General features: G+C 43.1%; 1 protein-coding gene across 2 annotated transcripts in view; it reads left to right on the forward strand.

Annotated features, from left to right (window-relative positions):
- SSH3 (slingshot protein phosphatase 3) overlaps positions 1-18,717 on the forward strand; it is a 525,251-nt gene that overhangs the window by 248,416 nt on the left and 258,118 nt on the right. For both annotated transcript variants that reach the window (XM_056531120.1, XM_056531119.1), the window contains exon 11: positions 17,507-17,653. In XM_056531120.1, coding sequence (XP_056387095.1) covers positions 17,507-17,653 — 147 coding nt within the window. The remainder of the gene's footprint in view (positions 1-17,506; positions 17,654-18,717) is intronic.

Raw genomic sequence — 18,717 nt, forward strand, 5'->3', positions numbered from 1 at the left:
TGTTAACCCTTTAGGCGTTTCACAGGAATAGCAGCAAAGTGAAGGAGAAAATTCAAAATCTTCATTTTTTACACTCGCATGTTCTTGTAGACCCAGTTTTTGAAACTTTACAAGGGGTAATAGTAGAAAAAGCCCCCAAAATGTGTAACCCAATTTCTCTCGAGTAAGGAAATACCTCATATGTGTATGTCAAGTGTTCGGCGGGCGCAGTAGAGGGCTCAGAAGGGAAGGAGCGACAACAGGATTTTGGAGAGTGAATTTTGCTGAAATAATTTTTGGGGGCATGTCACATTTTGGAAGCCCCTATGGTGCCAGAACAGCAAAAGAAAACGCCATGGCATACTATTTTAGAAACTACACCCTCAAGGCAAGTAACAAGGGGTCCAGTGAGCCTTAACACCCCACAGGTGGTTGACGACTTTTCGTTAAATTCGGATGTGTAAATGAAAAGAAAAATTTTTCACTAAAGTGCAGTTTTTTCCCCAAAATTTACCATTTCTACAAAGGGTAATGGGAGAAATTGCGTTACAAATTTTGGGGGGATTTTTCTCCCGAGTACGGAGATACCCCATATGTGGCCCTAAACTTTTGCCTTGAAATACGACAGGGCTCTGAAGTGAGAGAGCGGCATGCGCATTTGAGGCCTAAATTAGGAATTTGCAATAGGGGTGGTCCCGGTTACAAGGATGGGGCTTGTCTCCTCCAAAACCCTACAGCAGTGTTTCCCAAACAGGGTGCCTCCAGCTGTTGCAAGACTCCCAGCCTGCCAGGACAGTCTATGGCTGTCCGGCAACACTGGGGGCTGTGGTTTTGCAACAACTGGAGGCGCCGTTTAGGAAACACTGCCGTATGAGACGTTTTTCATTTTTATTGGGGGGGGGGGGGGCGGTCGACGTGTACGGGGGTGGATGTGTAGTGTTTAACTTTTTATTATTTTTTAGTGTAGTGTAGTGTTTTTAGGGTACATTCACACAGGCAGGGATTCACAGTGAGTTTCCTTGAAGGAAACCCACTGTAAACCCGCCCGTGTGAATGTACCCTGTACATTCACATGGGGGGGGGCACCCCAAACCTTCAGCTGTGGCAAAATGACAACTCCCAGAATGCACTGACAGACCGTACATGCTGGGAGTTGTAGTTTTACAACAGCTGTAGGCACACTGGTGGGGAACCACTGAGTTAGAAAACAGACTCTAGCTCAGTGATTCCAACCCATGTGCCTCCAGCTGTTGCAAGACTACGACTCCCAGCATGTACGGTCTGTCAGATCACTCTCCGAGTTGTAGTTTTGCAACAGCTGGAGGCACACGGGTTGGAATCACTGAGCTAGGAAACAGACTCTAGCTCAGTGTTTCCCAACCAGTGTGCCTACAGCTGTTGCAAAACTACAATTCCCAGCACGGCCAGACAGTCAGGGATGCTGGGCGTGTAGTTCTGCAATATCTGGCCCTTCAGATGTTGCAGAACTACAATTCCCAGCACGTCTGGACAGTCTGGGCATGCTAGGAGTTGTAGTTATGCAACAACTGGGGAAGGACTGTTTGGAGACCGCTAAGTAGTGGCCTCCAAACTGTAGCCCTCCAGATGTTGCAAAACTACAACTCCAAGCATGCCTAGACTGTCCAGGCATGCTGGGAGTTGTAGTTCTGCAACATCTGAAGGGCCAGATATTGCAGAACTACATGTCCACCATCCCTGACTGTCTGGCCATGCTGGGAGTTGTAGTTTTGCAACATCTGGAGGGCTACAGTTTGGAGACCACCATATAGTGGTCTCCAAACTGTGCCACTTCAGATGTTGCAAAACTACAACTCCCAGCATGCACAGACAGTCAGTGCATGCTGAAAGTTGTAGTTTTGCAACATCTGGAGGACCACAGTTTAGAGACCACTACACAGTGGTCTCCAAACTGTGACCCTCCAGATGTTGCAAAACTACAACTCCCAGCATGCCCAGACAGCCTTTGGCTGTCTGGGCATGCTGGGAGTTGTAGTTTTGCAGCTTTTAGATGGCCACAGTGAAGATCACTTATCGCGATCTTCACTGCAGCCTTCTACGACGCACTTTCCGGCCGCTGCTCAGATGATGACGCTGCTGCCCGGGATGCCGCCACCTCCGCCGCCGCAGGTCAGGGTGAGCCGGGCCATGCCCCCCCCCCCCCCCCCCCCCGTGTGCCCCCCGCTCTGTACCAACTTCGATCGGTGGGCAGAGCGGGGGGAAATAAACTCTAACCCCCTGCCCCCCTGGCAACGCTGCCACCTCACTCCTATCCTTAAGGCTCATCGGAGCTGTCTCTGACAGCTCCGATCACGCTTATTTTCCGGGAGATCGGGTCACCAGTGACCCGATTTGCCCGGATCGCGGCAAATCGCAGGTCTGAATTGACCTGCGATTTGCTGCGATCGCTGACATGGGGGGATCTCAGGACCCCTCTAGGCATTGCCCCGGGATGCCTGCTGATAGATATCAGCAGGCATCCCGGTCTGATCACCGCCCGGCGAGCGGCAGTGATCGGAAATACGGAGGCCGTATGGATACGCCCTCCGTCCTTAAGTGACGGGACGCGAGGGTGTATGCATACGCCCTCCGTCCCCAAGGAGTTAATGGTACTTATTGTGATTGGGTGACTGTTACTAGTGGGGTACCACAGGAGTCCGTCTTGGGTCCTGTTCTATTTAATATATTTATTATTGACCTTGTAGAGGGGTTGAATAGTAATGTAGCAATCTTTGCAAATTATACTAAACTCTGTAAAGCGGTAAACACTATAGAGGACAGTGAACTGTTACAAATGGATCTGGATAGGTTGGAGGTTTGGGCTGGGAAGTGGCAGATGAGGTTAAACACTGATTTATGTAAGGTTTTATGGGATTATGTATTAAATGGGAGCACACTTGGGACAACTGGCAGGGAAAAGGATTTAGTAGTCTTAGTTAACAGTAAATTTAGCTGTAGTGACCAGTGTCGGGCAGCTGCTGCCCAGGCTAATAAAATCATGGGGTGCATCAATAGGGGCATAGATGCCCACGACAAGGAAATTATTCTACCGCTGTACAAATCACTAGACAGACCACACATAGAATACTGTGTACAGTACTGGGCACCAGTGTACAAGAAAGATATAGTGGAGCTGGAGAGGGTTCAAAGACAGGCAACCAGAGTAATAAGGAGAATGGGAGGACTACAGTACCCAGAAAGATTAGCAGAAGTGCAGTTTTTTTAGTTTAGAAAAAAGAAGGCTTAGGTTAGACCTAATAACTATGTATAAATATATCAGGGGGCAGTACAGAGATCTCTCCCATGATCTATTTATACCCAGGACTGTATCTATAACAAGGGGGCATCCTCTACGGGAGGAAAGAAGGTTTCTACACCAGCATACACGGGTGTTCTTTACTGTAAGAGCAGTGAGACTGTGGAATTCTCTCCCGGAGGATGTGGTCATGGTGAACTCTGTAAAAGAGTTCAAAAGGGGCTGGATGCATTTTTGGAGAATAATAATATCGCTGGTTATGTATACTAGATTTATAGGGACAGAAGGTTGATCCAGGAATTTATTCTGACTGCCATATTTGGGGTTGGGAAGGAATTTTTACCTCTAGTATGAGGGTTTTTTGCCTTCCTCTGGATCAACTCAGTAGGGACTCATTAGAGTTATAGGTTGAACTTGATGGACTCTGGTCTTTTTTCAACCTTATGAACTATGTTACTATGTTACAAGGTGGACATATAAAAGACCTCAAAAAGAGTTTAAGGATAGGTAATTATGTTGTGCAATTAGTAAAACAGGGTGAAAAAGTTTATGCAAAACATATAAATGATTTAATATACAATAAATTAAAATACAATCAAGTTTAGCCACAAGATGTCTCCACCACACACAAATACCACTATAACACCAAAGAGGGCAGCAGAACCACCCTAAATACGGTCAGGAAATATATAATTGCAATCAATTCCATCAGTAAATCAATAGCAATATTATACTCACAATAGATATTTGCTCTGCTCAAACTATCACCTATCTCAGATAATTATAGTAGCACAAATTACCAGGCTTGATATTAACTCCTGGAATATGGCTTACAGGCAGAGATTTCCTCTGAGGGTCAATTTAGATGCTTATTCAGTAATATGCATCTTTACTCAATCACACTAATATTGACGTAGCTCTTTAACGCTATACATCCACAATTAAGCGGGCAATTACTAGCTAGTTAATTATAACACTTACTACAGGTAATCAAAGTTATCCTTTACCAGATATCTGGGTCTAGTATGCCTCAGGAATGCCAGCAATATGATCAGGGTCCTTAGAAGTCTGATCTTTTCTATATTTGGATCTTGTCTGATGGGATCTCTTCTCCTACTTTTACTCTCCTGGGGTGTGTTGTCTGTCTGTCTGATTGATAGTCTGATCCGGATCCTCTAAACACAGGTTTTTTACCCATTCTTTATCTTAAAGGGGTACTCCACTGGAAAAAAAAAATTTTTAAATCAACTGGTGCCTGAAAGTAAACCCCTCAGCGTTTTTCAGTTTTCATTTTGTAAATTTTGGGGGCTTGCGTTTCTACGCAGTGCATTTTTCGGTAAAAATGACACCTTATCTTTATTCTGTAGGTCCATACGGTTAAAATGATACCCTACTTAGGCTGGGTCCACACTACGTTTTGTCCCATACGGGAGCGCATACGGCAGGAGGGAGCTAAAACCTCGCGCTCCCGTATGTGACCGTATGCGCTCCCGTATGCCATTCACTTCAATGAGCCGACCGGAGTGAAACGTTCGGTCGGCTCATTTTTGCGCCGTATGCGCTTTTACAACCGGACCTAAAACTGTGGTCAACCACGGTTTTAGGTCCGGTTGTAAAAGCGCATACGGCGCAAAAATGAGCCGACCGAACGATTCACTCCGGTCGGCTCATTGAAGTGAATGGCATACGGGAGCGCATACGGTCACATACGGGAGCGCGAGGTTTTAGCTCCCTCCTGCCGTATGCGCTCCCGTATAGGACAAAACGTAGTGTGGACCCAGCCTTATATAGGTTTGATTTTGTCGTACTTCTGTAAAAAATCATAACTACATGCAGGAAAATTTATACGTTTAAAATTCTCATCTTCTGACCCCTATAACTTTTTTATTTTTGTGCTAACAGGCCGGTATGAGGGCTCATTTTTTGCACCATGTTCTGAAGTTTTTATCGGTACCATTTTTGTATTGATCGGACTTTTTGATGGCTATTTACAAATTTTTTCATGATATAATAAGTTACCAAAAATACGCTATTTTGGACTTTGGAATTTTTTTTTTTTCATGTACGCCATTGACCCTGCGGTTTAATTAACAATATATTTTTATAGATCGGACATTTCTGCACGCGGCGATACCACATATAATTATTTTTAGTTTTATTTACACTGTTTTTTTATGGGAAAAGGGGGGTGATTCAAACTTTTATTAGGGAAGGGATTAAATGACCTTTTATTAACTTTTTTTCACTTTTTTTTTTTTGCAGTGTTATAGCTCCCATAGGGGGCTATAACACTGCACACACTGATCTTTTACACTGATCCCTGCAAAGCCATAGCTTTGCATGGATCAGCATTATAGGGGCTTGATTGCTCAAGCCTGTAGCTCAGGCTTGGAGCAATCAAACGCCGATCGGACGCGACAGAGCAAGGTAAAGGGACCTCCGCTCGCATCCTAGCTGATCGGGACATCGCGATTTTATTGCGATAGTCCTGATCAACCCGACTGAGCTGCCGGGAAGCTTTTACTTTCGTTTTAGATGCCTCTAAAGGGTTAATAGTGCGCGGCACAACGATCGGTGCCGCACGCTATTAGCTCAGGGTCCCAGCTATCATAAGCTGCCGGGACCTACCCGGTATGATGCGGGATCACGGCGTGTACAGGTATGCCCTGCATCCTTAAAAGGTTAAACAGATTTGTAAATTACTTCTATTAAAAAATCTTAACCCTTCCAGTACTTATCAGCTGCTGTGCGATCCACAGGAAGTTCTTTTCTTTTTTAATTTCCTTCCTGCCTGACCACAGTGCTCTCTGCTGACACCTTACAGTGCTCTCTGCGGAGTCCATTTTAGGAACTGTCGAGATTAGGAGCATATCCCCATAGAAAACCAATTCCTGACATGGACAGATGTGTCAGCAGAGAGCACTGTGGTCAGACAGAAAGAAAATTCAAAAAGAAAAGAACTTCCTGTGGATCATACAGCAGCTGATAAGTACTAGAAGGATTACGTTTTTTTTATAGAAGTAATTTACAAATCTGTTTATCTTTCTGGCACCAGTTGATTTAAAAAAAAAAATGTTTTTCAGTGGAGTATCCCATTTAAATACCCACCCACATCAAATATGATGTCATCCGGTGGGTGTGAATATGCAGATTGGGGTCTAGTTATGTAATTAACCTTACAATTTTACTTATTCTATTCCTAGGGTTATTCTGGGATAAGAAATGGACTCTAAATAGAGCCATATTCACTAAACTTGATCCCCCTGATGGAAAACTCATGTGACTTGATCTTAGCCACTGTATCACGTATACAATGATTTAATGTTTTGACCAATAATATTCAAAGATCTAACTCTCTGTTATCTTAAACAGATGACCTGAAACAGACATATATTAAGTATTAAAAATAAGATCGAAATCTAATACCAATATCCAGACTAATGGTCAGCCTTTTAGTATGTTAACCCCTTAAGGACCCTTGACGTACACGTACGTCATGACAACCTGGCACTTAAGGACGTCATGGACAATTCCTGCCCCTGCCGCGCGTCGAGCGGGGATCGGAAGCGGATGTCTGCTGAAATGCTTCAGCAGGCATCCAGGGCAAACGCCGTGGGGGGCCATGTAGCCCCCCCATGTCAGCGATTGTCGCAAATCGCAAGGGAAATCGCCCCTGCGATCTGCTGCGATACCGGGCTGATCGGGTCTCTGGGACCCGACCGCCCGGTAATTTTGCATGATCCCTGTTGTCACAAACAGCCAGGACCATGCTGGAGTATAGGAGTGAGGTGGCAAGCATGCCACCTCCTCCTATCCCCTGCGATCCGTCGGTTAGCTAACCGACCAATCGCAGGGGGGGGGGGGGCGGTTACTTCCTCCAGCCCTGCCCGGCCCCTGGAGGTCCGGAGAGGACGGGAGTAAGACCGGAGGACGCGGCGGGGGATGGGGGAGTGCTGGGGCCTGGCCCCGGTACTTACCTTGTCCCTGAAGACCCGGATCCCGGCGATGAAGACGGCGGCGGCGGCAACAGGTGAGTTCCTCTTCAGCCACGGTCGGGCCCTTTACAGCAATGCACTTCGCTGTAAAGCGACATGCATTGCTGTAATGGGACCCTGTATACTACAACTCCCAGCAAGCCCAGACAGCCCTTGGCATCTTGGCAAGTTTGCGATGCAGCTAATTTTTCGCGGCAGCTCAAACTCGCAGCGGGAAACTCGCTGTAACCCCCACCCGTGTGACTGTACCCTAAAAACACTACACTACACTAACACAAAATAAAATAAAAAGTTAAAAACACTACATATACACATACCCCTACACAGCCCCCCTCCCCTCCCCTCCCCAATAAAAATGAAAAATGTCTGGTACGCCACTGTTTTCAAAATGGAGCCTCCAGCTGTTGCAAAACAACAACTCCCAGTATTGCCGGACAGCCGTTGACTGTCCAAGCATGCTGGGAGTTTTGCAACAGCTGGAGGCACCCTGTTTGGGAATCACTGGCGTAGAATACCCCTATGTCCACCCCTATGCAAATCCCTAATTCAGGCCTCAAATGCGCATAGCCCTCTCACTTTGGAGCCCTGTCGTATTTCAAGGCAACAGTTTAGGGTCACATATGGGGTATCGACATACTCAGGAGAAATTGCCTAACAAATTTTGGGGGGCTTTTTCTCCTTTAACCCTTATTAGAGATGAGCGAACTTACAGTAAATTTGATTCGTCATGAACTTCTCGGCTCGGCAGTTGATGACTTTTCCTGCATAAATTAGTTCAGCTTTCAGGTGCTCCGGTGGGCTGGAAAAGGTGGATACATTACTAGGAAAGAGTCTTCTAGGACTGTCTCCACCTTTTCCAGCCCACGGGAGCACCTGAAAGCTGAACTAATTTATGCAGGAAAAGTCATCAACTGCCAAGCTGAGAAGTTCGTGACGAATTGAATTTACTGTAAGTTCGCTCATCTCTATCCCTTATAAAAAAATGTTTTTACACTAACATGCTGGTGTTGCCCTATACTTTTCATTTTGACAAGAGGTAAAAGGGAAAAAAGCCCCCCAAAATTTGTAATGCAATTTCTCCCGACTACTACGGAGATACCCCATATGTGGGCGCAAAGGGCTCTGGGGGCGCACAACAAGGCCCAGAAGGGAGAGTGCGCCATGTACATTTGAGGTGATTTGCACAGGGGTGGCTGATTGTTACAGCGGTTTTGACAAACGCAAAAAAAAATAAAAAATACATGTGACCCCATTTCGGAAACTACACCCCTCACGGAATGTAATGAGGGGTGCAGTAAGAATTTACCCCCCACTAGTGTCTGACAGATCTTTGGAACAGTGGGCTGTGCAAATTAAAAATTTCGTACAGCCCACTGTTCCAAAGATCTGACAGACACCAGTGGAGGATAAATGCTCACTCTACCCCTTGTTACGTTCCTCAAGGGGTCTAGTTTCCAAAATGGTATGCCATGTTGGGGTTATTTTGCTGTCCTGGCACCATAGGGGCTTTCTAAATGTGACATGCCCCCGAGCAAAATTTGCTCTCAAAAAGCCAAATATGACTCCTTCTTTTCTGAGCATTGTAGTTCGCCCGTAGTGCACTTCAGGTCAACTTATGGGGTACCTCCATACTCAGAAGAGATGGGGTTACAAATTTTGGGGGGTATTTTCTGCTATTAACCCTTGCAAAAATGGGAAATTTGGGGGGGAAACACACATTATTTTATTTTTTTTTACGTATGCAAAAGTCGTGAAACCCCTGTGGGGTATTAAGGCTCACTTTATTCCTTGTTACGTTCCTCAAGGGGTCTAGTTTCCAAAATGGTATGCCATGTGGTTTTATTTTTTGCTGTCCTGGCACCATAGGGTCTTCCTAAATGCGACATGCCCCCGAGCAAAATTTGCTCTCAAAAAGCCAAATATGACTCCTTCTCTTCTGAGCATTATAGTTCACCCGAAGTGCTCTTCAGGTCAACTTATGGGGTACCTCCATACTCAGAAGAGATGGGGTTACAAATTTTGAGGGGTATGTTCTACTATTAATCCTTGCAAAAATGTGAAATTTGGGGGGAAACACACATTTTAGTGAAAATTATTATTATTATTTTTTTACATATGCAAAAGTCGTGAAACACCTGTGGGGTATTAAGGCTCACTTTATTCCTTGTTACGTTCCTCAAGGGGTCTAGTTTCCAAAATGGTATGCCATGTGTTTTTTTTTTTTTTTTGATGTTCTGGCACCATAGGGGCTTCCTAAATGCAACATGCCCCCCCAAAAACCATTTCACAAAAGCGTACTCTCCAAAATCCCCTTGTTGCTCCTTCGCTTCTGAGCCCTCTACTGTGCCCGCCGAACACTTTACATAGACATATGAGGTATTTCCTTACTCGAGAGAAATTGGGCTACAAATACAAGTATAAATGTTCTCCTTTGGGTCTACAAGAACATGCAAGTGTAAAAAATGAATATTGTGAATTTTCTCCTTCACTTTGCTGCTATTCCTGTGAAACACCTAAAGGGTTAAAACACTTACTGAATGCCATTTTGAATACTTTGGGGGGTGCAGTTTTTATAATGTGGTCATTTGTGGGGTATTTCTAATATGAAGACCCTTCAAATCCACTTCAAACCTGAACTGGTCCCTGAAAAATTGTGAGTTTGGAAATTTTGTTAAAAATTGGAAAATTGCTGCTGAACTTTGAAACCCTTTGCTGTCTTCCAAAAGTAAAAACACGTAAATTTTATGATGCAAACATAAAGTGGACATATTGTATATGTGAATAAAAAACTAAATTATTTGGAATATCCATTTTCCTTACAAGCAAAGAGCTTCAAAGTTAGAAAAATGCAAAATTTTCAAATTTTTCATCAAATTTTGGTGGTCAGATGTGCAAAAAATGGCCGTGTCCTAAGGTGTAAAATGGCTGGGTCCTTAACCCCTTAAGGACTCAGGGTTTTTCCGTTTTTGCACTTTCGTTTTTTCCTCCTTACCTTTTAAAAATCGTAACCCTTTAAATTTTCCACCTAAAAATCCATATTATGGCTTATTTTTTGCGCCGCCAATTCTACTTTGCAGTGACATTAGTCATTTTACCCAAAAATGCACGGCGAAACGGAAAAAAAATAATTGTGCGACAAAATCGAAGAAAAAACGCCATTTTGTAACTTTTGGGGCTTCCGTTTCTACGCAGTGCATATTTCGGTAAAAATTACACCTTATCATTATTCTGTAGGTCCATACGGTTAAAATGATTACCTACTTATATAGGTTTGATTTTGTCGCACTTCTGGAAAAAATCATAACTACATGCAGGAAAATTTATACGTTTAAAAATGTCATCTTCTGACCCTATAACTTTTTTATTTTTCCACGTACAGGGCGGTATGAGGACTAATTTTTTGCGCCGTGATCTGAAGTTTTTATCGGTATGATTTTTGTTTTGATCGGACTTTTGGTCACTTTTTATACCATTAAAAAATGAATAAAAAGTGATCAAAAATACGCTTTTTTGGACTTTGGAATTTTTTTGCGCGTACGCCATTGACCGTGCGGTTTAATTAATGATATATTTTTATAGTTCGGAAATTTACGCAAGTGGCGATACCACATATGTTTATTTTAATTTTTTTTTACACTGTTTTATTTTTTTTTTATGGGAAAAGGGGGGTGATTCAAACTTTTATTAGGGAAGGGGTTAAATGACCTTTATGAACACTTTTTTTTACATTTTTTTTGCAGTGTTATAGGTCCCATAGGGACCTATAACACTGCACACACTGATCTTTTACACAGATCACAGCCTGTGATCAGTGTTATCGGCGCTTGACTGCTCCTGCCTGGATCTCGGGCACGGAGCAGTCATTCGCCGATCGGACACCGAGGAGGCAGGAAAGGGCCCTCCCGGTGTCCGGTCAGCTGTTCGGGGCGCCGCGATTTCACCGCGGCGGTCCCGAACAGCCCGACTGAGCAGCCGGGTCACTTTCACTTTAGAAGCGGCGGTCAGCTTTGACCACCGCTTCTAAAGGGTTAATACTGCACATCGCCGCGATCGGCGATGTGTGGTATTAGCCGCGGGTCCCGGCCGTTGATGAGCGCCGGGACCGACGCGATATGATGCGGGATCGCGCCGCGATCCCGCTTCATATCGCGGGAGCCGGCACAGGACGTAAATATACGTCCTGCGTCGTTAAGGGGTTAAACGGGTATTCCAGGCAAAAACATTTTTTATATATATCAACTGACTCCGGAAAGTTAAACAGATTTGTAAATTAATTATATTAAAAAATCTTAATCCTTCCAATAGTTATTAGCTTCTGAAGTTTTCTGTCTAACTGCTCATTTATGATGTCACCTCCCGGGAGCTGTGCATCATGGGAAAATATCCCCATAGGAACTGCACAGCTCCCGGGACGTGAGAGCAGTTAGACAGAAAACAACAACTCAACTTCAGAAGCTAATAACTATTGGAAGGATTAATGCATATAAATAGAAGTAGAGCAGCACCCAGGCAAACAGGGATCGGTGCACGCAGAGTCCAGACCCGGGTCAAGGATCCATATATAAACAAAAATTGGAAATATCCGCAGCACACTGAGTAGTAAAATCCAAAAAAAGATTTTATTCCATCACAGTGAGGGTGTCCAAAACAACGTTTCAACCAGCTCCCTGGTCTTTTTTAGAGCTTGAAAAAGACCAGGGAGCTGGTTGAAACGTTGTTCTGGACACCCTCACTGTGATGGAATAAAAATGTTTTGGGGATTTTACTACTCAGTGTGCTGCGGATATTTCCAGTTTTTATTGGAAGGATTAAGATTTTTTTAATCTAAGTAATTTACAAATCTGTTTAACTTTCCAGAGCCAGTTGATATATAAAAAAAGTTTTGGCCTGGAATACCCCTTTAAACCCTTAAGGACCAAGCACGTATGAGCACGTCCCTGCACCCTGGGTCTTAAGGACAAGGCACGTACTCATACGTCCGTGGGAATTTCGGTCCCTGCCACATGCCGGGCGGGGATCGGACCGGGATGACTGCTGATATCGATCAGCAGGCACCCTGCGCAAATGCCCAGGGGGGTCATCAGACCCCCCCATGTCGGCGATCGGCGCAATTCGCAATTTGCGCGATACCGGGTCATTATGGGTCTATGGTGAACAGGTGACCCAGAATATAAGGGGGATCGCGGGTGTCTAAGACACCCACGATCCCCCTGAAGAGATAGGAGTGAGGTGGCAGGGGTGCCACCCCTCCTATCCCTGCTATTGGTGGTCTAGATGCGACCACCAATAGCAGATCGGGGGCGGGGGGGTTAACTTTCGTTTTCCCCGTCCTGCCCTCCCACAATAGGCGGGGCAGAATGGGGAAACGACAGAGGACCGGCGCCGGAGTCCACTTACCGATCTGCGGGGGCTGCGGGCGACGATCGGCGTCGGAGATCGACGGGGGGCGATGACTTGCAGCAGGCTCCCTGGATCCGTCCGAAGCCGGTAAGTCGCCTAGCAACATCTGGAGGGCTGCAGTCCGAGACCACTATATAGTGGTCTCCATACTGTAGCACTCCAGATGTTGCAAAACTGCAACTCCCAGCATGCCCAGACAGCTGTTTGGGCATGCTGGGAGTTGTAATTTTGCAACAGCTGGAGGGCTACAGTTTGAAACCACTATATGGTAGTCTCTGAACTGTAGCCCTCCAGATCTTGCAAAACTACAACTCCTAGCATGCCCACACAACTGTTTGCTGTCAGGGCATGCTGGGATTTGTAGTTTTGCAGCATCTGGAGGGCCACAGATGTTGCAAAACTGCAAATCCCAGCATGCACAGACAGCAAACAGCTGTCTCAGCATGCTGGGAGTTGTAGTTGCGATCCCTCCAGCTGTTGCATAACTACATCTCCCGACATGCCCTTCGGTGATCAGTACATTCTTGGATTTGTAGTTTTGCAACAGCTGGAGGCACACTAGTTGGAAAATATTGAGTTAGATAACAGAACCTAACTGAAGGTTTTCCACCCAGTGTGCCTCCAGCTATTGCAAAAGTACAACTCCCAGCCTGCATGGTCTGTCAGTACATGCCGGGAGTTGTAGTTTTGAAACAGCTGGAGGTTTGCCCCCCCCCCCCCCATGTGAACGTACAGGGTACATTCACACGGGCAGGCTTACAGTAAGTTTTCTGCTTCAAGTATGAGCTGCGGCAAATTTTTCGCCGCAGCGCAAACTCCTAGCAGGGAACTCACTGTAAACCTCCGCCAGTGTGAATGTACCCTTAAAACACTACACTACACTAACACAAAATAAAGGGTAAAACACTACATATACACCCCCTTACACTGTCCCCCCAATAAAAATTGAAAACGTATTGTACGGCAGTGTTTCCAAAACGGAGCCTCCTGTTGCAAAACAACAACTCAAAGCATTTCTGGACAGCCACTGACTGTCTAGGGATGCTGGGAGTTTAGCAACAGCTGGAGGCACCCTGTTTGGGAATCACTGGCGTAGAATACCCCTATGTCCACCGCTATGCAATCCCTAATTTAGTCCTCAAATGCGCATGGCGCTCTCTCACTTCGGAGCCCTGTCCTATTTCCAGGAAACAGTTTAGGGCCACATATGGGGTATCTCCGTACTCGGGAGAAATTACACTACAAATTTTGGGTAGCTTTTTCTCCTTTTACCCCTTATGAAAAGGAAAAGTTGGGGTCTACACCAGCCTGTTAGTGTAAAAAAAAATGTTTTACACTAACATGCTGGTGTTGCCCCATACTTTTTATTTTCACAAGAGGTAAAAGGAAAAAAAGACCCCCAAAATTTGTAACGCAATTTCTCCTGAGTACGGAAGTACCCCAGATGTGGGCGCAAAATGCTCTGCGGGCGCACAACAAGGCTCAGGAGTGAGAGCTCACTATGTACATTTGAAGCCTAAATTGGTGATGTGCACAGGGGTGGCTGATTTTTCAGCGGTTCTGACATAAATGCAAAAAAATTAATACCGACATGTGACCCCATTTTGGAAACTACACCCCTCACGGAATGTAACAAGGGGTATAGTGAGCCTTAACACCCCACAGGTGTTTGACAAATTTTCGGTAAAGTTGGATGGGAAAATGAAAAAAATTATTTTTGGTCACTAAAATGCTGGTGTTACCCTAAATTTTTCATTTTCACAAGGGAAAATAGGAAAAAAGCCCCCCAAAATCTGTAACCCCATCTTCTGAGTAAGAAAATGCCCCAAATGTGGATGTAAAGTGTTCGGTGGGCGAACTACAATGCTCGGAAGAGAGGGAGTGCCATTGGGATTTTGAAGAGAAAATGTGTCCGGAATTGAAGGCCATGCGTGTTTACAAAGCCCCCATAGTGCCAGAACAATGGACCCCCCCAACATGTGACCCCATTTTGGAAATACACCCCTCATGTAATGTAATAAGGGGTACAGTGAGAATATACAACCCACAGGTGTCTAACAGATTTTTGGAAGAGTGGTCCGTGAAAATGACAAATTAAATTTTTCATTTGCTCAGCTCACTGTTCCAAAGATCTGTCAAATGCCAGTGGGGTGTAAATTCTCACTGCACTCCTTATTAAATTCTGTGAGGGGTGTAGTTTCCAAAAATGGTATGCCATGTGTTTTTTTTTTTTTGCTGTTCTGGCACCATAGGGGCTTCCTTAATGCGACATGCCCCCCGACCAAAATTTGCTCTCGAAAAGACAAATATGACTCCTTCTCTTCTGAGCATTGTAGTTCACCCGTAGTGCACTTCAGGTCAATTTATGGGGTACCTAAATACTCAGAAGAGATGGGGTTACAAATTTTTGGGGGTATTTTCTGCTATTAACCCTTGCAAAAAATGGGAAATTTGGGGGGAAACACACATTTTAATGAAAAAAAATTTTTTTTTTTACATATGCAAAAGTTGTGAAACCCCTGTGGGGTATTAAGGCTCACTTTATGCCTTGTTACGTTCCTCAAGGGGTCTAGTTTACTAAAATGGTATGCTATGTGTTTTTTTTTTTTGCTGTTCTGGCACCATAGGGGCTTCCTAAATGCGACATGCCCCCCAACCAAAATTTGCTCTCAAAAAGCCAAATATGACTCCTTCTCTTCTGAGCATTGTAGTTCGCCCGTAGTGCACTTCAGGTGAACTTATGGGGTACCTCCATACTCAGAAGAGATGGGGTTACAAATTTTGGGGGGTATTTTCTGCTATTAACCCTTGCAAAAATGTGGAATTTGGGGGGAAACACACATTTTAGTGAAATTTTTTTTTTCACATATGCAAAAGTTGTGAAACTCCTGTGGGGTATTAAGGCTCACTTAATTCTTTGTTACATTCCTCAAGGGGTCTAGTTTCCAAAATGGTATGCCATGTTTTTTTTTTTGCTGTTCTGGCACCATAGGGGCTTCCTAAATGCAACATGCCCCCCAAAAACCATTTCAGAAAAACGTACTCTCCAAAATCCCCTTGTCGCTCCTTCGCTTCTGAGCCCTCTACTGCGCCCGCCGAACACTTTACATAGACATATGAGGTATGTGCTTACTCGAGAGAAATTGGGCTACAAATACAAGTATAAATTTTCTCCTTTTACCCCTTGTAAAAATTACTAAAATTGGGTCTACAAGAACATGCAAGTATAAAAAATGAAGATTGTGAATTTTCTCCTTCACTTTGCTGCTATTCCTGTGAAACACCTAAAGGATTAAAACACTTACTGAATGTCATTTTGAATACTTTAGTGGGTGCAGTTTTTATAATGGGGTCTTTTATGGGGATTTTCTAATATGAAGACCCTTCAAATCCACTTCAAACCTGAATTGGTCCCTGAAAAATAGTGAGTATGAAAATTTTGTGAAAAATTGGAAAATTGCTGCTGAACTTTGAAGCCCTCTGGTGTCTTCCAAAAGTAAAAACATGTCAACTTTATGATGCAGACATAAAGTAGACATATTGTATATGTGAATAAAAAATTTTTTGGGGGAATAACTATTTTCCTTACAAGCAGAGAGCTTCAAAGTTAGAAAAATGCAAAATGTTCAATTTTTTTCATCAAATTTTGGGATTTTTCACCAAGAAAGGATGCAAGTTGCCACTAAAATTTACCACCATGTTAAAGTAGAATATGTCAGGAGAAAACAGTCTCTGAATCAAAATGATAACTAAAAGTATTCCAGAGTTATTAATGTTTAAAGTGACAGTGGTCAGATGTTCAAAAAACGCTCTGGTGCTAAGATGTAAAATGGCCTGGTCCTTAAGGGGTTAATCTATAGATCAATAGTCATCATAACTATAATAACATGATAGTGTAGATTAACAATACCATTGAATACTTACTATATAATACAATATAGGAAAGATATGTTTCTATATCTACACATTCCAATGCAAGTTTTGAAAGGAGGAACTTTGAGACCACTCAGTGTGTACAAAGTAACCCCCCCCCCCCCCCCCCCCATTGATAAGAGAGTTGCACTATTATACCTTGAGACCTGGCAAACATTGAAACTTATTGTTCAATCCCAAGCTAACACAGTCTATAGTATTGTCTGATGTTTCCACATTCTCTCTTCCTCAAATATGCACTTTCAATGGCCTGGTGATATTATACACTTGAAACTTGTGTAAATCTAGACTTAGTCTAAGCTTTTCTTCTCTCATATTGGATTTCAAGACATCTAAACCTAGGATTTCTTCATTGTATGTATGTCACTGTCAACAAACCTTGGTTTCTGTTTGCATCCCTCTTAGAAGAGAGGAAAGACCTTTCCAACACAAAATCTTTGAAAACTTTGAAATTCAATATGGAGGAATCAATGATATCCTGACATAAATTTATAACAATTCAAGGACACTCCTGACAATTTTTTTTCTTTAAAGGAAAAAAGTGCAATATCCAAGAAGTAATAATTCAGGAACATAGCTGGTTGGTCCCCTTGTCAGTAAAGTACATCCATAGTTAGGTTGACAATGTCAGTGCTGATTGTACTGTGTCAGGATGATTTAAGTCAGATGCTACTCAATCCTGCCTTTCATTCTATAATAATTCAGGTCTGAAAATAAGACCACCATTCCTGTTGCTGTCACATAGATATATACGTGTATAAATGTATAAATAAATATATATATATATATATATATATATATATATATATATATATATATATATAGAGCAACAGCAACAAGATCTTATTCTTTGGTTATATATATATATATGTGTGTGTATATAATAAACTCCCTCTGCATCATTATTATTATTTTTTTTTTTTAGGGTCACACACATACTAAATGTCACTCGTGAAATTGATAACTTCTTTCCTGAGACATTTACTTATTTAAACATCAGAGTCTTGGATGAAGAGAGCACAAACCTGTTACAATATTGGAAAGAGACACACAGTTTCATCTGCGCTGCCAGGTAGGTCAAAGCTGTGGATACAGTCCAAGACCAAAAAATTATTCTACAGGTTGACCTTAGGCTATAGTCCTACAAATGATTTGACAGAACTGATTGGCAATTTTATTATAATAGTTTGTGCAATATTGATCATTGTGGATGAGAAAGAAACTCTGAGGAGAAGCTCTTTAATATGGCCATTGCTGAATTATGCTGTGGAGGAAAACCTGCATTACAATACATATTTGGTACACTTATATGTCAACTTAAAATCCAGTATGGTTTAATCAACCCCAACCTACCCCATTATGCAAGGGTGGTTTTTTTTCTCTGAACATATGAAGGCATGTATGTTCCAGCATAACTTCCAAATGGCTGGCTATTTTTCCATGACACATAGTACACGTTACTTATATGTCAACTAAAATATCAAACCCTACCCACCCCCTTATGCAAGGGTGTTTTTTTTTCTGAAGTCCCATGCCTACTCTTTGAGTATGAGAACAAACATTTAGACTACCCACACTCTTACCACTCATCTAATCGCCCCTCCACGTAAAAAGTAAAGAGATCACTGCTTGTCTACTCCATTTGTAAATAAACCCAGAGCGCTTGCAAAGAGCACACCAAAAACATCATAATCTCAGTTCCTATACCATCCAATTTCTAACGTGCCATAACCCCTAGTCAGCGATGAGGTTGCAATGCGCATGAGCAAGATCCCTGCTTGTGTGCATTGAATAAAATCATGCTGCAAGCCTACAATAAACTCATGATCATTATGAACATGCAAAATATTATTTCACTGTACAGGAATATAAAATGGAAAAAGAACAAATGAATGAAAAGAAAAATACAAATATATAGGGGGAGAGGGGCAGGGTAAAAAAGGGAAACCAAAAGAGAAAAGGCAAGGAAAAAGAAGAAAAAAAAGAGAAATGAAAAAATGGTGAAGGGAAAAGATCAAGGGGACAGACAAACAAAAGAGGGTAAAAAGGAGGAAAGGAAACACAACTAGAAATAAAAAAAAATAGGAACCAAGGAATTAAAAAGAAAACTGAAAAAAGAGGAAGAAAAGGAAAAAC

Source organism: Hyla sarda, chromosome 7 (assembly GCF_029499605.1).
Source record: "Hyla sarda isolate aHylSar1 chromosome 7, aHylSar1.hap1, whole genome shotgun sequence".
Lineage (NCBI taxonomy): Eukaryota > Metazoa > Chordata > Amphibia > Anura > Hylidae > Hyla > Hyla sarda.